Source organism: Bombyx mori, chromosome 25, assembly GCF_030269925.1.
Source record: "Bombyx mori chromosome 25, ASM3026992v2".
Classification (NCBI taxonomy): Eukaryota; Metazoa; Arthropoda; class Insecta; order Lepidoptera; family Bombycidae; genus Bombyx; species Bombyx mori.
In genome coordinates, this window is record NC_085131.1 from 6087381 (window position 1) to 6105937 (window position 18557).

General features: G+C 36.9%; 2 protein-coding genes across 2 annotated transcripts; one reads left to right on the top strand and one right to left on the bottom strand.

The window, feature by feature from the left end:
* The first annotated feature begins 5365 nt into the window (after positions 1-5365).
* On the top strand, positions 5366-10132 carry LOC101747113 (rap guanine nucleotide exchange factor 2). The gene is made up of 2 exons (XM_004924464.5): positions 5366-5646; positions 5971-10132. The coding sequence occupies exon 2, from the start codon at positions 6008-6010 to the stop codon at positions 9554-9556; it is 3549 nt and encodes a 1182-aa protein (XP_004924521.2). The 5' UTR covers positions 5366-5646; positions 5971-6007; the 3' UTR covers positions 9557-10132.
* On the bottom strand, positions 10122-18435 carry LOC101746700 (diphthine methyl ester synthase). Its single transcript, XM_004924460.5, has 5 exons — positions 18144-18435; positions 17532-17714; positions 16698-16869; positions 16005-16136; positions 10122-10374 (listed from the first exon to the last, which is right to left on the bottom strand). Exons 1-5 carry the CDS (start codon positions 18276-18278, stop codon positions 10193-10195), a joined length of 804 nt encoding a protein of 267 aa, XP_004924517.1. The 5' UTR covers positions 18279-18435; the 3' UTR covers positions 10122-10192.
* Positions 18436-18557: the final 122 nt, after the last annotated feature.

The following is an 18557-nucleotide window of genomic DNA, read 5'->3' on the forward strand; positions in this document are numbered from 1 at the left end:
TTACAATTTCTAACGAATCTGGAATGGATTCCGACTGTTCGTCGGTATCCAAACGAAAATTAAAACGAAATTATCTTCATAGGATATGCAAGCAATGTAATAAGAGGAAAAGGAAACATAATAATGATGCATTAAAAAACACTGATTGTCATTGTAATGATGAGTTTATAAAGGTCCCCATGAATAATTTACCATCTTCTACTCCCGATAACGTAAATTCTCCTTCCCACGCTCCCACACAAATAGGCAGGACTAATTATGATTGCAATGATCGTGGCCCTTACATTGTGCATGTTCATAAAATACAGTCTGCGGAAGACGACGGCACCAATCTGCATCCTATTGTGTTCGGCAGGTTTTTAAAAAAAAATTCTTTTAAAAAAATTGTAAATGGCAGTTTGAAAAGGATAGGAAGAAACAAAATGTCTCTTTCTTTTCATAATTATTTAGACGCCAACAGCTTTCTCCAGTCAAATTGTTTATCTGAAAATAAGTTGAAAGCATATATACCCACCTTTAATATTACTAGAATGGGATTAGTAAGGGGAGTTCCAACTGAGTGGTCTCCCGAAGATATAAAGGAAAATACTAATATGCCTATGGGATGTGGTGATATAATTAAAGTCAGACGTTTAAATTATAAGGTAATTGTAAATAATGAACCAACTTGGAAACCCTCTCAAACAGTTGTATTGACATTTGACGGCCAAGTATTACCTAAACGTGTTTTTATGTGTTTTAACTCTTTACATGTACAACTATATACTTACCCAACTATACAGTGCTATAACTGTTGTCATTTTGGCCACACAAAAACAAAATGCAGGTCCAAACCAAGATGCTATAAATGTGGACAAGGTCACACCGGTGATAGCTGTAATATTGAGGAAGATCAGGGCTCTTGCTGCTTATGTTCTGGGCTACATTTTGCGTCAAGCAAAAAATGCCCAGAATATTTTAGGCAAAAAGAAATAAAAACTACCATGGCTGAAAACAACCTATCATACATGGAAGCATCAAAACTTCACCCAATAATAAATAAAACATATGCTGATGTCTTAACATCCATTCCGAATAAAACTTTACAAACAGACAATACTATTGTACCCGGCTCACCCCCATCACGCATATTATCGTATAAAAAAACTGTTGTTACTAAACCACGAACCCCACCTAAACCTAATAAAGGTTATGACAGTGAAGCTCACAATTCAATTGTAAAGGATTACAACATGCCCGCACCCTCTAATGGTTGTGTATTACAAACCTCACCCAATGCTGACAAACGGAGTGAACAGAACTTAATAGACTTAATTACAACTTTAATTAAATTGTTATCTCAATCAAATTTAACCATACCGACCAACGCTGCTACTTTATTCAACCCCAACAATAATAATAATAGTCATAATGGACAGGATAGTTCAATGGAACTGCAGAAGTATCATAAGTAAAAAACATGAACTTGTACATATTGTAAATACTTTTAAACCTTTTATTCTTTCTTTATCTGAAACCTGGCTTAAGCCGAATTATACATTTAAAATCCCTGGCTATTCCTGTTTAAGGAATGACAGGGCTGATGGGTATGGCGGTGTGTGCCTTCTTGTCAGAAACTCTCATCTTATATCTCCTCTTCCTCTTCCTTCACACAGTGATGATTTTTCTATCATTGCTGCTATTGTTAATAATATTTGTTATGTTTCCGTTTATATTCCACATCCTTCTTTAAGAGTCTTTAGTGAAATTAGAAATATAATTTCACTTCTTCCTCATCCTTTCATGATTTTGGGTGATTTTAACTCTCATCACACATCTTGGGGTAGTTCCTTTTCTAATTGTTATGGACATGAATTGTTAGATATTTTAGACTCATATGATCTGTGTATCTTAAATACGGGATCCCCTACCCGGCTCACTAAGCCTGATGAAGCAATCAGTGCTATAGACCTGTCTATTTGTACTTCTAATTTAGCGTCTTTATTATCTTGGTCTACTTTGTCATCCACATTCAATAGTGATCACTATCCCATTGTTATTTCCTTTCCCTATAATAAACAAAATGAAGCATTAACATCAAAGCCGCGATTAAAACATAAAATCATTGATTCTCATTGGGACAAATATACTACATTAGTAGAAGAAACATTTCTTCAAGATACAAATACTTGTGATACGGACTATTTTAAATCTGTTTTATTACAAGCTGCTGATACTGTTTTTCCTAAGCGAAAGCCGCGCCATAATAAATTGTCATCACCACCATGGTGGGATGAAGAATGCACTAATGCTATATCTAGGCGGAGACTTGCTGAGAGGAACTATCGCATTAACATGTCATTGGAGAATTATGATGCACTGTTGGAGATAATGAAAGAGACAAGGAAGTTGTTTAAGAAAAAGAAGTTTGAGGGTTGGAGGAATTTTTGCAGTTCCTTGTCTCCTGAAACACATTCGTCAGTTCTTTGGCGAAACATCAAGAGATTTAGAACCGCTATAAATCCTTCGAGTGCGCTTCTCCTTCCTATTGTATTAGCCGATCAATTCCTCGACCGTTTGGCTCCTGCTTCTGTACCACACCAAGATTTAATTATCCGTTCCCTACCCGTTAAAACCAATAGCTTTTCTTCTTTAAATCTTCCTATTACTATGATCGAGCTGAAAGGAGTGCTAAACCACGTAAAGGACAGTGCTCCTGGGGAAGACGGGATACCATATTCCTTTTTATCACACATTGGTGAAAATGGCTTAGGTCACTTTTTAAATTTAATAAACAAAGTAGTTTTGTCAGGTGACATTCCTTTATCTTGGCGAAGGCAAATAGTGCTGCCCTTTTTGAAACCAAATAAAACACAGTCTAATGTTGAGTCTTTTCGCCCAATAGTTTTATCATCGGTAATTACTAAAGTAGTTGAACATGTTATTAAAAATCGTCTTGAATGGTTCATTGAGAATAGTGAGCATCTCTCTCAGACACAGTTTGGTTTTAGAAAGGGGAAAAGTGTGGCAGATAGCTTGGGGATTTTTACTACTGATATACGTAATGCATTTTTAGACAAAAAATCCACAGTCGCTGCTTTCTTGGATATTAATTCTGCATACGATAACATTTTACTCCCCATTCTTAAACAAAAGCTGAATAATTTAAATGTCCCACACCTTTTAACTAACTTTATTTTTAATCTTCTTTCCGAGAGACAAATTATTCTGGACGTTGGAGTCCCGTATACACCAAGTAGATTGGTCTGGAAGGGGTTGCCGCAAGGTTCTGTACTAAGCCCTTTACTGTACAACATATATACACACGACTTAGAAAGGTCTGTTGGTGACAATGTTAGTATCCTACAGTATGCGGACGACTTGGTCATATACGCCTCTGATAAATCTGTGACAAATGCTTGTGAGCATATTTCTTCATCTTTATCTTCTTTAAAAACTTGGATGGATACTAATGGCCTAGATTTATCTCCGTCAAAGAGTAGCTGCGTTATTTTTACCAAATCTCGAAATCCTCCCACACCTACTATTACTTATGATAATACACCTTTACCAAGCAAAAATCAAGTAAAGTTTTTAGGGGTTGTACTTGATGCAAAACTAACAGGTCTAGCCCATTGTGAGCTTGTAGTTTCAAAATGTGAACGGAATTTGAATATGCTCAGATGCCTACGTGGTGTCTGGTGGGGTGCTCATCCAGCTACTATGAAGTTGGTTTACAACGCCGCTATTAGAAGTATTTTAGATTTTGGTACTTTCTTTTTAGATCCTGGGAATGTGACAGGTTTTAAGAAATTGGACCTGATTCATTCTAAGGCATTAAGACTCATTACAGGTGCAATGAAATCCACTCCCGTTAATGCACTTCAAATAGAATGTTGCGATCCCCCTTTAAGATTTAGACGCCAGTATCTCTCTGACAGATTTATTTTCCGAATTGTTCAATTTTATAATCATCCTTTACCTTCCAAACTTGAATTATTGTCAGAGAAATTGTCTTCTACTAATAAGCCCTTTCCATGCCTAGTAAAAAGTTTTCAGAAATATAAATCGTTACAAGCTCCTACACATTCCTTTAGAGTCCTTCCTTTATTTAAAACTTCATATGATTCTCTTCTTTTCTCTCCTACTATTTGTTTTTCTCTCAACATAGATAGGTCCGATTGTAATGTAAACACTACTTTTAACCATATTGTAAATACTAAATGGCCAAATTGGCATTACATATATACTGATGCATCCAAACATCCCACAGGGTGTGTTGGAGTAGGTGTATTTCATAACCAATATAATATAGTCCAAAAAATAAAATTACCACCAGAAACATCTATATTTACGGGAGAATGCTTCGGTCTTCTGAAAGCAATAGAATATGTTATAATTTTTAAACTCAATAAAAGTGTTATATTTACAGATTCACTTAGTTCTTTACAAAGCTTAGAAAAATTTTCCTTAAAACTGAATCCTTTCTTCCACATAACATTTGAATGTAAGAGAAAGTTGTTGCATTGCCAATTAAACAACTACACAGTCACTTTCTGCTGGATACCTAGCCACTGTGGCATCATAGGAAATGTGAGAGCTGACAGTTTGGCAAACGAGGCAACTGTGAGTGGCGATTTATACCCATACACGATTTTCGGACACGACCTGAATGCTTTACCTAGCATATATCTCCGTGATACATGGGATTTGAGCTGGAGAGAGAGCAGTCAGGTCAAGGGTCGCTTCCTCTACGCTATACAACCTTTAATCCCAAGAAAACCATGGTTTGCCAAACTATGTTTTAATAAAACTGCCACTTCGTCTTTAATCCGCATGCGTCTTGGACATATTTGCCTTCCGGTACATCTGCATAAACTTGGCATAGTATCTAGTGCTGCCTGTGAATGTGGTGAGAGTTACTGCGATATGAATCATGTTTTCTTTTCCTGTCCTTTATATGACCACTCTTTCCTATATGAATCTCTAATATCTCTCTCTATTCCTCTTCCTTCTAATATTTACTTACTTCTTAGAGATAATAGACCCTGTGTATATAGTGCATTAAATAAATTTATTATAAATAACAAGATTAAATTGTAGTTTAATATTATTTGTTTTCTTTTGTTATATATATTTTTTAGATATGAAATTATTCTGATTTGTTTTTGTATAATTCCCGGTACGATTTAATTATTTTAATTCGCGTTATACGTTTCCCTCGCTTTGTTGACAAAATGTAAAATACTTGACACTGGCCAAATGCACGAATGGTGCCGAGCCAAAATTAAGAAGAAGAAGAAGAACATCTCTATGAGAGTTAAATCCTAACATGTGAAGGAAAAAGGAATTAACATAGAGTACCGCAATGTTACAAGATTGCTCTTTTAATACATCACTAGGAAGGGTTGGTCTATAATTCCATAAATGTAGTCTGTGGGCGGTTGGAGGAAATCAGCTTTCTAAATATTTTTACTAATAAGCAGGTTTTACCGTTCAAAAATTTTCGGAAAATTCAGTGATATAAATTTACATTTCAAAATCTCAAGTGTCGAACAGATATCTCATTTAGCAAATATTGTTGGTCAATGAAAGTTTTAATTTAGAAAGCAACATGGAAGCGCTGACAGTTCCGCCATGAATGCAAAATAAATAGAGATTGTGAAGGTGCGTATTTATGAAAAAGAATTTTAGTGTTTTTAAATTCAAGAAATTACGATTTTGATTTGTTCGGAAAACATACCTGATGACGTTTCCTATAAATTATTTGCGAGGAACAACTTCGTGTAGGTGCCTATCTACTATTGATGGAAGTCTCCCGCAAATTATTATTCCGTTAATTAAATGAACTTTCTATTTTGATATCGCAGGCTTCCGTTTCATAATATGAGTGGAGTGTTATATTTCATAATTTTATATAAACAACAAAACTCAGGCAGGCATGGGATGCATTTTGTTACCGATTTTAGGATTGATTGTTTGTAATTGCAGGGACTGGACTTCATCTAAGCAGGCTAGAAACTTCACAATGTTGAGAGGTGGGCGTGGAGGCCGTCACAGTCCGGAGCTGTACCCCCACACACTAAAGTGCTCCAACGCTAGTGATACTAGCTCCGCATACAGTGGCAGTGACACTATGACTTCAGTACATAGCTCCCTTGATATGGATATGGAGGTTGATCTTTCTGGCCTCCTCGAGTCTATTGTTGATTCTGATGAGGAAGAAGATATGGAAGAGGAAATCCTTATAGTAAGAGATGCAGTGCGTGAATGTCTGGAAAAAGATCCAAGTGAAAGAACTGATGATGATATTGAGACTTTGTTGGAATTTACTCGACACTTAACAGCATTTACTAATATGACTCTTACTGTAAGGCGTGCTCTTTGTGCTGTAATGGTATTTGCTGTTGTGGAGAAAGCTGGTACTGTTGTAATGAATGATGGAGAAGAACATGATTCATGGTCAGTACTCATTAATGGTCATGTAGGTATTGAGCATGCCAATGGAGAAATTGAACATCTTAATATTGGGGACAGCTTTGGAATGGCAGAGGCTACTCTGGAAAAGTTATACCATCGGGGTGTAATGACAACCAGGTGTGATGACTGTCAGTTTGTTTGTGTAACACAAACTGATTATTACCGTATACTGCATCAAGGAGAAGAGAATATCAGGAGACATGAGAATGACAATGGGGTTGTAGTCTTAGTAACTGAGTATAGAGGAGTAGCAGGTGAGTCTGGACGCCAACATGGTCATGTAGTAATAAGGGGAACACCTGAACAGTTGATGTTGCAACTTGTGGAAGACAATTCACGTGATTCTACTTATGTTGAAGATTTTCTCTTAACACATCGAACTTTTATTGAAAGTCCATTAGTAGTAGCGAAACAGCTACTAGCTTGGTTTTCTGAACCTTCTGTCCGGGACAAAGTAACCAGAGTGGTATTATTATGGGTAAATAATCATTTCACAGATTTTGAAACAGATCCGAATATGATGGAGTTTCTTGAAAATTTTGAAATTTCACTAGAGCGAGAAAATATGGAAAGCCAGCTGAGACTTTTGAATATAGCTTGTTCTGCAAAGGCTCGTACCAGGAGTGTCACATTATCTCGTCCATCTAGGGATGAACCCTTATATTTTACTATTTTGGGTGGTTATGAGAGAGGTTATGGTATATTTATTTTTAAAGTTGAAAAACACTCTAAAGCAGAGGATGTAGGATTTAAAAGAGGAGACCAAATTTTGGAAGTAAATGGGCAATCATTCCAGCATGTCAGTCATGCTAAAGCAATGGAAATTATAACAGGATCAACACATCTGAGCATCACAGTTAAAAGTAATTTACTAGCCTTTAAACAAATGTTGTCTATGCCTGAAAATTCTCCAAGACAACGAGGTGGTGCAAATATAGTAAGATGGCAGACAGATCCTAGAGCACGTCTTTCAACTGCTGAGCTGCTCACTGATGATCCAATAACTCTGACGCCTAGTTTCTCATCACCAACAAAAAAGCCTCAACAGAACAGTACTAAAAAAGAAACTCAAAAAAATTTCATGACCCTTGGTCCCAAAAGAAAACTGCAAAAAGCGTTAATGAAAATGAACCTTCTTCCTAAAAATACAATAAGTGATGGCCTGCATACTGATGACAGTGTACTATCTAATACTGAGTCACTAAATAGGGCCAACACCAGCACATCATTCTATAGTTCCCATAGTAACCCTGACCTAATATCCATTTGTTATGATGAATACCACTCCTCAGATTATCCAGAACATGTACTCAAAGTATATAGACCTGATCAAACCTGTAAATATCTTTTAGTTCATAAGGAAACAACAGCCAGAGAAGTAGTAATGTTATCAGTAAAAGAATTTGGTATCTCTGATCCTAGTTCCAACTTTTCCTTGTGTGAAGTATCTGTTGCGCAAGGCGGAATTATCAAGCAACACCGCTTACCTGATCAACTCCAGAATCTTGCTGAACGTATCGGTTTGAGTTCAAGATATTATTTAAAAACAAATGGCATAAGTGAAACACTAGTTCCAGATGATATGGCTCCAGAGCTTTTGCGTGAAAGTGTGGTGCATTTTTTGCAGTTGAATGCAGTTGAAGTTGCTGTACAGTTAACTTTACAAGATTTCTGCATTTTTAGACAAATAGAGAGTACTGAATATGTTGATGATCTGTTTGAACTGAAGAGTAGATATGGTACTCCAATGTTATCACAATTTGCAGAACTTGTAAATAAAGAGATGTTTTGGGTGGTAACTGAGGTTGTCAATGAACAAAATCTTGTCCGTAGATCCAAAATAATAAAACAATTTATTAAAGTTGCGAGACATTGCAAAGAATGTAAGAATTTTAATTCCATGTTTGCTATCATATCAGGATTAGGTCATGGAGCAGTATCTAGATTGAGAATGACTTGGGAAAAATTGCCTACAAAGTATTACAAATTGTTTACTGATCTACAAATGTTGATGGATCCTTCAAGAAATATGTCAAAATATAGGCAGTTGGTTACATCAGAGCAAGGACGTTCGCCTGTAATACCTTTCTACCCTGTTGTCAAAAAAGATTTGACTTTTATTCACCTAGGTAATGACACCAAAGTGGAAGGCATGGTTAACTTTGAAAAACTTAGAATGATTGCAAAGGAAGTAAGAACCCTAACAAATATGTGCAGTTCACCATATGATCTCTTGACTCTTTTAGAATTGGGAAATCAACCACCTTCTAATGCTATGGTGGCCCTTAACCAACTCACTACTGGAGTACAGCAAGGTCAAGTGACTGTTAAAAGAAGAAAAAAATCATCAAATGCACCAAATCAAAAAAAGATGTTTGAAGAAGCTCAAATGGTCCGTAGAGTTAAAGCCTATTTGAACCGTATGCATGTTGAAACGGATGAGGAAAGATTACATGCACTATCGATCGAGTGTGAAGGGGCAGGTCCAGCTCCTACTATGCCGCGACGACGCCATCCTTCTCCTTCCTTATCCACTACTAGTAGTGCTTCCTCAGCCAGTGAAAGCAAAAAAAGTTTTACCGGTAATAAATTTGGTACTGCATCCCCTCAAGCCGTAAGAAAATTGTTAGCATTATCTGAACCTGCGAAAACGAGGCCCCACCAACCAAGACCACCGCCACCCCCCTCGGGTCCGTCACCTAGTTTGCATCGCCGTGATGGACCAATGCCTGGTATATGCTGCCCGCGTTCAGCTCACGAAAGGTCGCACTCCGACACACCCACACCCCTTCCTGTTGATCTTTCTGCAGAAAGCAGTAGCGTCACGTCTCTTGTAAACTTGCCATTAAAGAAAACTGGCTCGGTGACTTCGAATGATAGCGGCCACGTCTCGTGCACGGTGCAGAGCTGCACACGACCCGTGCCGCCACCGCGCATGCCGCAGCCTCAGTACATGCCTCACACGCTGGTCACGCAAGTGGCGCGTCTCGAACGGCTTAGTCGCGCACACTCGCACGAGGGCGTCACTCGTTCGTATGATTACTATCATGACCATCCTGATGATGAGGATGACGATCAGCAAGTTTCAGCCGTTTGAATACTCTACTAGATCAATGCCTGATTATATATATTTCATTTTGTAATCTCACTTAATGAATAGAAAAACGCACGAGTCTATATAAATTTCACTTACTACGTTTTAAATTATGTATTTACCCTTATGACTAAGTCTAAAGACTGTATAATTATAGTGAGGTAATTTCTTAGTGTTACATATTGTAAAATTCCACTTATAGTTTAAGTCATGCCTCTTATTTATAATTAAAATAAAAAATGACCCACCATTTCCAGTTTTATCTAGAAAATTTTGATGTATACCAAATAGGTCATCTAATGCGTATCTAGTATTGGTATATTAACATTCCGTTATTTGTATGTAATAATAATAATAGTTTTCATTATTTATGAATTGTGAAACTTAGACCAAATAATAATTAATGTACCTTTTAACACTTATGATTATGATTGTTTTTTTTTTATATTATTTTGTGGTAGCTTCGTGGACCAATATGGTTTTAAATTATGGTCGATTCTAATTCTGTTGACATAATTATCAATCATGATGTTTATTACAATTATTGTAAATAATAAAACTATATTAATTTTATCTCAATTTGTGTTTATTTATTTACAAAACATTGAATTCGTTCACTGTATTGCGTTTAAATATTTACTATCTAAATTGTGAAAGATAGTCTAGTTCGAGCGGATGTAAATTGGGAGCGGGGATGACGAGGCTATGCAGAGGCGGCCCGAGGTCCGACATCTGCATAGCTTCCAGTGTCATAACAGATATCCTTTGGTCAGGCGCTCCCACCCTTGAAAGGCCCACTGCTGTGCAATCACGTTGTATACCTGTACAAATAACAAACTTTAATTATTAAGAGATAATCAATTTTGCTTCTTCTGAAAATAAAATCTTAAAAATATTTCGTAGCGGTTTTTTTTTCAACACTACTTGTACCAGCTGTTAATAAAATGTTAATATATTAACATATATTTCTTGTAATAAGTAGTTACAGTTAATTTAGATGACAACGAGCCTCTAATAGAAATCTAAACTGGGATAAATAATGTGTAAACTATCAGAAAATGCTTTCTTCGTATCATAGATGTATGGCATAGGTGGCTGACCTTACTTTTGCTATTTAAAACAATCTGTGGTAGATTATTCAAGGTGACAATACAGCGCATTGTGTAATTTAAAAATGCATTTAGTTATTGCTATTTCTTTTCGGAGTTATGTGGTTTTTGTGACGCCGCATCTAAGACGGCCGAGCGGAGCGCACCACACAATAAACGGTAGATATAGCTGAAATACGCCTTAAAAAGTGATTTTTTTCCACGAACCGTCACCCTCGACAGAGGGATGAAATTCCGCCTTCACATAAAGACGGTGCGCGACCGAGCCGCCTCCACACTAGGACGCCTCTACCCGATGATTTGCAAGCGAAGTAAATTGTCCCTTAGAAATAAGGTGACACTCTACAAAACTTGCATACGCCCCGTCATGACCTATGCAAGTGTAGTGTTCGCTCACGCGGCTCTCACAAACTTGAAACCCCTTCAAACCATTCAATCCCGTTTTTTCAGGATAACCGTTGGAGCCCCGTGGTTCGTCAGAAACGTCGACCTTCACGACGATCTGGTCCTAGAGTCCATCATCTACAGTCGCTATCAATGCGCCATTTCGGTAAAGCGGCACGACACGAGAACCGTCTCATCGTGGCCGCCAGTATCTACATAGCCGATCCTGCGGACCAAATGTTAAACAGTCGACGTCGCCCAAAAAAATCTCGGATCCTCCCGATTCACTAATGGTCAGCAGCACCGGTCATCGTTTACGTCGAACCCGTCGCTTGCGACGAAGGGCTCGGCGAGTAATTTAACCCACAGACACAACCCAGTGAGTTACTCGTCGGATCTTCTCAGTGGGTCGCGTTTCCGACCCGGTGGTAGATTCTGCGAAGCACTGCTCTTGCTAGGGCCAGTGTTAGCAACACTCCCGTTTTGAGCACCGTGAGCTTACCTACTAGCCCGGCTACGCTGACATGGCCTCTCTAGACCGTCAGCTTTGGCAGGGAAAAAATAATCAGACTTGCGACTGACGTATAGTCATTTTGAGAAGCTTATTCGACCATAACGTTTTTGTGTAATAATATAAACGTGGGAATGAAGTAAAACGACGTATGGGGATGACAGCTATGAACAAATGAAAAAGATGCCCTTATCCCGTATTAAAAGAATATCGAATAGAAATATAACAGTCAGTCACTAACTTTGATTTGATCTGTACGAGCTCTCGTTTCCATAATTTTTATAAATAGAAACGTGGACTGTACGAGAAAATAAAAAAAGAGGATCAATACCGATGGAAGATAGTGTTGATAGAATAAAAATGAATAGACAGAATTCCGAATAAATGTATACATTGTTAAAGAACTTGGCATCAAATATCAATTACCTACCAAAATACAATCTTGTATTCTGAAGGTCACCTTTTAGGTAAAACCATGACTACACAGAGCGGTTTGTCTTCCAGGATAGAGTGGGAGCAACCAAATCACGAGAGAGTTGAAAGAGAGAAAGAAAAGTCCTATGCGGTGGACCGATCGGATCAAGTCAGCTGTGGGCGGACTCTTATGCCGGCCACTGACTGAAGGGCCGTCAAACATTCATTCGCAAACCTAGCGGCTGTGCAAATGGGTTCGCATACTCAATTTGCGAACCCGTTTGCGCTGCCTCCTACACTTGTTTACGAATGTCTCACGTATTTCTCCTCTTTTTTAATTCGTCAATAGAACATTGAAGAGAAAAAGAGTTTTTAATTCTTTCCCAGACATCATTAACAGCCATGCTGTTTTTATGGGATTTCTTTTGATGAAGATACGCTACACAGTAGACGTCACGAACTATGAAAATGGCGTATAGTATACGTCCGTTACCTTCGCAATCGTCGGCGCAACTGGACATTGGACAAGCGAATGTGTGGGAGACTACGCGAAGGTTCGAGGTTCGCGCGCTTTGATGTCTGTTGAAAAACCACGAATGCAGCGAAAACTTTGCATAATCATTCGTAAATGTCGTCCTACACTTGTGGGTTTGCGTATTCGTGCGCATGTGAGTGACCGGTGTTATACGAGAGCATCAAATTGTCCTCGAATCGTAAAAAATGGCGTATTAACATTCAACGAGTAACACCTGCACCTGACAGCACTAACAGTTAACCACGAACCTTCTGCATCGAGCTCTACGATTGAGAAGGATAATAATTTAAAGTAGAAATAGGAAGCCTAGATTTATCAATTCCTAATATTGTCTTAGATTTGATTGTAATAACTATATCGCAATTTTATAATTACTCATTATAATATTGTACTAAGCCTATACTTTATTTAGCATCGAATTGACATGATTTCTTGCGAAGGGGACTTATGGACTGGAAATAGCAAATAGCCTACTTTAATTCGCTGAAATACAGACATTAGTGTCATTATTTTTTATTAGAAATAGAATCGAGGTGACTTCGCGATTTTTTTATTGCTATGTATAGCAGCTGGGCATTAGAAAAGACTTGTACACTGAGTACTACTATGCCAAAATTTTCACACATCATTTGAGTTGCCTATGCATTCAAATTTGTATGTGGTTGATTTAGTTCTGAATGACGTCACCTTTAGGACACGGTTCATAATTGCAATTGGGAATATCCTCAATTATAATTAACTATACCACAAATAAATGTTTGCCGACCACTCGTTTTAGAAATAGACGCTTTGTACCAACACGTATTTTTTTCAGTTTAAAACCGCGTAATCACAATACAGAAGCGATTAACAATATTTTCATGTCTAGAGGATAACTATAATTAAAACTATTAACTATTATATAATACTTTTTACAGTTTAATCTCGCAGACTCAGTCGTCCGTGACCACGATAACTGTAAAACATTCGAGATGTATATAATAATGCAAAGACAACAAAATATTAAGATCAAACTGGCTGAACTAATAAGTCCCCACATCTGTTAGATAACTAACCTATGTATCAGTGCAGGCATATTTCCTACAAAACTTAAAACGACTGTCGTGAGACCACTTTTTAAAAAAGAAAATAGAGAGCTAATATAGTTTTATAGACCAGTGGCTCTGCTTCTTGTTTTCACTTAGTAAAAAAAAAAACCTAAAGGTAGTTTTAATTATAATTGCACAAATAGAGAAAGATGGAGAAGTCTCTCAAAAGCCGCAACCAAACATTAAGACTTACGTAACCACGACCACTCCGCCAGGAGTGAACGACTGAGAAGAAAAAGTTCTAATTATGCCTTTAACTCGCGAAGACGTCATGCTCAGTACTTTCATAGGTAGGTGTCATAGGTCGAAGCCCGTGCTAACTCACAATACAACGTAAATTCGCCACCCACCTTGAGATATAAGTTCTAAGGTCTCAGTATAGTTACAACGGCTGCCCCACCCTTCAAAACCGAAATGAATAAATTCTGAAGTTCCGCAGTTCAGATAATGATTGAGACAGTTCTTAATCAAGATTTCAATGACTTGTTTCGAGATGTGTGGAATGAACATCGGGTTCTCTATAAGACCCTGTGACCTCAATACGAAGTGCGTTTCTACATACAAAAAAATAAATGAAGTACAGGTAACTCTATAATAGGGTACTTCTACAACACGACAACGAGATTTCTTAAAATTATTTTATAAAATTACATTACGCACTATGAGCACACGATATATGGGAATAACCGAAATTTTACTGTATATTTTCATGTATAAATAGTAAAACAATAAAGGCACAGTTGAGATGTTTCATTAAAAAAAAACTCTTCTTTTTGTATTGGCTTCTATTCTCATACATATTAGGTACAGGTTTTGCACAGCACGAGGCTTTGTAGGAATGTACCTACCGCATAATAGGAGGGTTACCTGTATTCGTTTTTCTTATAATGTGGTATGGCTAGTGTTAGGTTTACACTAGAGGTATCAGTGTCTAGGGCGACAAACTTTAGCGAGGAAGCAAAAAATTTTTGCGCAAATATCCCAGTTGCAAAAACTTTTTGTTTATTTTTTTAAAGTACACTTTTTTTTCGTAGCTTGTCTTCATTTCATTCATATGGGTACAACCCGAGTAATGGGTTGGCAATGTCCACGGTGCTTTAGGGCGGCGCTGAGGCTAAGTCTGGCTCTGAGTACAGGTATAATTTTGGAGTAACTTTAAAATCATTAAGCTCAACTCATATTTTTTAACTAATGTAAATTAGCTTGTTTACACTCGATCTCTATGTCAAAAAACGTTCATTAAAAGCAAATTAAATAAATATAAATACGACACTACCTGGAATGAAAATGTTCAGATTGGTGGGTAGTAGGTATTTCTAAGCTAGGATAAGTCAGGGACGAATATTTTAAGATGGTTTTAAAGTATGTAGCAGGAATCCCGGAGAAAATACATACGTACGGACTATATGTGATGTTAACATTGCATTAAAGAACATTAAAAATCAACCTCAAGACCCAATGGGATTCTAAAACTACTTGATAAAGAAACCCGCACGTTGAAGATCAGTTGACTATATCAACAGAGCCGCTTGGGTATGTTGCAATACATTATATTTATATTTTCTAAGCTATAAAATATAAGTTCAGTTACCCTGTTTAACAATGATCATTATTAACATAAATAAGATAGGATGCGTGTTGGTTCAACTTGTGTAGCAGAGGTTTTAGTTCGAGCTTGATTGTATAATAATACATCGCCGCCGCTCCAAGATGTAGTCAAAGATTATCTATTTTTTTTTTGCATTTGTTATTATTCCTTAGAAGGGTAGAGTTCTAAGGGTAGAGTTCAGTTATACAGTACAACAGCTATGGTTTTTTGGGCCGAGGTCCCGGGCGCGCGGTGCACATGAAACTGGATGGTTCGCAGATGTTGGAAACCGCAGGCCCAAGGGATGGTATTTAGAACCCACTAAACGTCTCCTCTGCACTCTTTCATCCGAAGTCCGATCTCCGCCCGGGGTCAGAACCCGGTCAGAATGGAAGGCTCCCCACGATCAACACTACAACCAAACTCGCGCCGCCACCCCGAGAGCGTCCGACCGACGGGTCGTCAAGGCGATCGTCGACGACCAAGGACGCCGGTCTCTGCGGTATGGCGGTCCGTTAGGCCGCCGGGACGGTGCCGCTGGTGTTCCGGAATACCTCGCTGGGTCAGAACCAGCCTGTCAGGTCTGAACGCGATACACCACCGACCGGGGTGCTATTCCATAGTATGTTCGGCGACGACAGCGACGACGGCAACGCGGATCGTGCCTAGTGCAAGCACGCTAGAGTTCTACAAAACAATACAATACCAGTGCACTGGGCATCTTATCTTTTAGGCCAAGACAATTTATTAACTAAGGCTGAGGTTTGGGTATAATATAGACGTATTTACTAGATGTGAATGTTAAGATATTTAGGTACCTACCACAATCAGGCTTAGCATCAATGATCTGCACCAGCTGTATTGCAGCATCTTTAACAGACATAAATTTTGGATCCATGTAAGTTCTCACCTTCTTGGTCAGGGATTCCTCTGTGGGCTCCTTAACTTTGATATCTGCAATAACAAAATTTTAAAACTAATTTTCTATTATATTGATTACTTCGTTTCTCTCATGATTACTGACATAATATTGCGATTTAAATATTATAATGACACATTGGGTTGTGATTGATTACTTTCCTTTTTAATAAAACAACAGCACTAATAAATTTACTATTTTATCCCTTGTTCTATAAATATTCATGTTCATGTTTTATCATTCATTAAAATGAAAACTAAACTTAATTTTAGAAACATTTTTGGGCAATTGATTAACTGACACAAAACTTCTAGTATTGATAATTTATAATTAGTTACTGTGACAAGAACAATTGAGTATAAGCTTATAGTTTGTTCTAAATATTCATGGTTATCCACATTATAAATAATTATGTAAGAGCCAAAATTTAGGAACTGTATTTTGAAAATCCTGGTAAGAGCCCATTAAATAATAGTGTTTATAAATTACCTAATGTTACAAGGTAATTCTTAATTTACCTAGTTTTTCTTAAATAGGAAATTACTGAAATTAATATTTGACAAGTAATTCATTAATTCAATACCATATTAGCATACCTAAAAGACATAAAGTATGGAGATTTCTTGAGTAATTAGCTATAATTTTTTCGAAAAAGCTATCAGGTTTCCATGTATCAGTCCAGAAGGGTATTGATACAGTTTCTCCAAAGTTATATAATTGCAATCCACAGCAACTGACCGCATTCATAATTGATGCATTGTGTACTATCTGAAAGATTAACTTATGTATATAATATATTCTAAGGTGGGTTTTTTTTGTCATCTATTAAAATAAGCTCTTGTATTTGTTTCTAAGCCCCAGAAACTGTCAGAATGACCATGACATGACAGATTTGTTGCATATTTTTTGTTACATAATATGTGTTAATAGGAATGGCGCAGGATAATTCAGAAGAAAATTGTTAAAGAAGGCCACAACCCTCAGCATTGAGGATTATCAAAGCAAGGAGGAGGATATGTGTTAATAAAGTCAACGATTTCTATTCGATCATGCACTTAAGTAATATTAGTAAAAGATTACTGTTTCCTTAATGTTGAAGTTATTGGTTAACTATTATAAGGACAATGCATGTAAACAATTGTTTAAGACAGTATTAGTAAAGGTAATTCCAAACAAACTATTACTACTTTTCTACTATAAATAAAAGTATCCACTGTCTCACCATTCATTTCGGCCTGAGCAACCGAATGGGGTGGAGCTTTATGTTGTTATTGTTGTACACTTGAAATTCAATAAAAGGAATTGTTTGGAAAGGTATGTGTTAATTACTCTCACTGTAGAAGGCAATAATAATTTATTATACAGCAGGATTTATTTAATTTTAATTTATTATACGGCAGGATTATAAATAAATATATTATCAAAAGTACCTGTGTTTTAACTCCCAATTCTTTTGCACGAAGCAACATATCGGTATGTGTTGTAGCCCCAAGAGGATCGCCAACTACTAATAATGCAATTTCAATATCTTTAGCCTCTTTGAGGATGTCATCTATATTGCTTTCACATAGTTCACGGTCAGCTAATGTTAATGTTCTCCCATAAAATGTTTCCTGAAAGTATGATACATCAAATGACAATATTTTGGAAATTTGGAAAGTAGAATTTACTTTAGTCCAAATGCAGGAGGGTGTCTGAGAGTCATCCAATTAAAGGCTGCATATATTATAGAAAGCAGTGCAAAATACAATGTATTAGGTTTTTTAGATTGGACAAAAATGAAACAGGATTTATTTATTTGCTTATTACAAAATAATTTAATTACTTTATACTAACTATAAGCAGTACCTAACAACATCTGACCACTTTGTTAAGACTCAGGTTATAGAAAATAAATGGTGTGCTAAGACCAGAACAGGCGACCTTTCATTAAAGAGGCGCATATGGTACTGCTGTCACTGAGCCACGACCTTATAATAATAAATCTGTAATGTGATTTTAATAGTTGTAATAGGCATCACAAACATTACTTTTTAACTTACTAAGGCTTCTTTTCCGATAGTTAATATTGAAGTATATGCCTCTAGATACACTTTATCACATTTCTTTACTATTTCTAAGCCTTTAACTGTAATATCTTTTGCGTCGCCAAGACCTAACCCAATTAAATAAAACATGTTTTTATATGCTCCAGGTTTATTTATTGTGATTTAAATGATGTGTGAATGTGTGTACTCAGTGTACTGTGTAATCAATAATCATGCCATTAAGTGTCTATGATCATGCCATAGACCTTTTTTTAGTACAATTTTTCCTTATAAGGAAAGGCAAGGGAATCTAAGCCCATACAGCCTTGTCTGGTTATGCCATAGACCTTTAAAGTAAATCATGCTGGCATGGAAATATACCATAGATAATAAATGCAATTAATACTTATGAACAGATGTAAAATAATT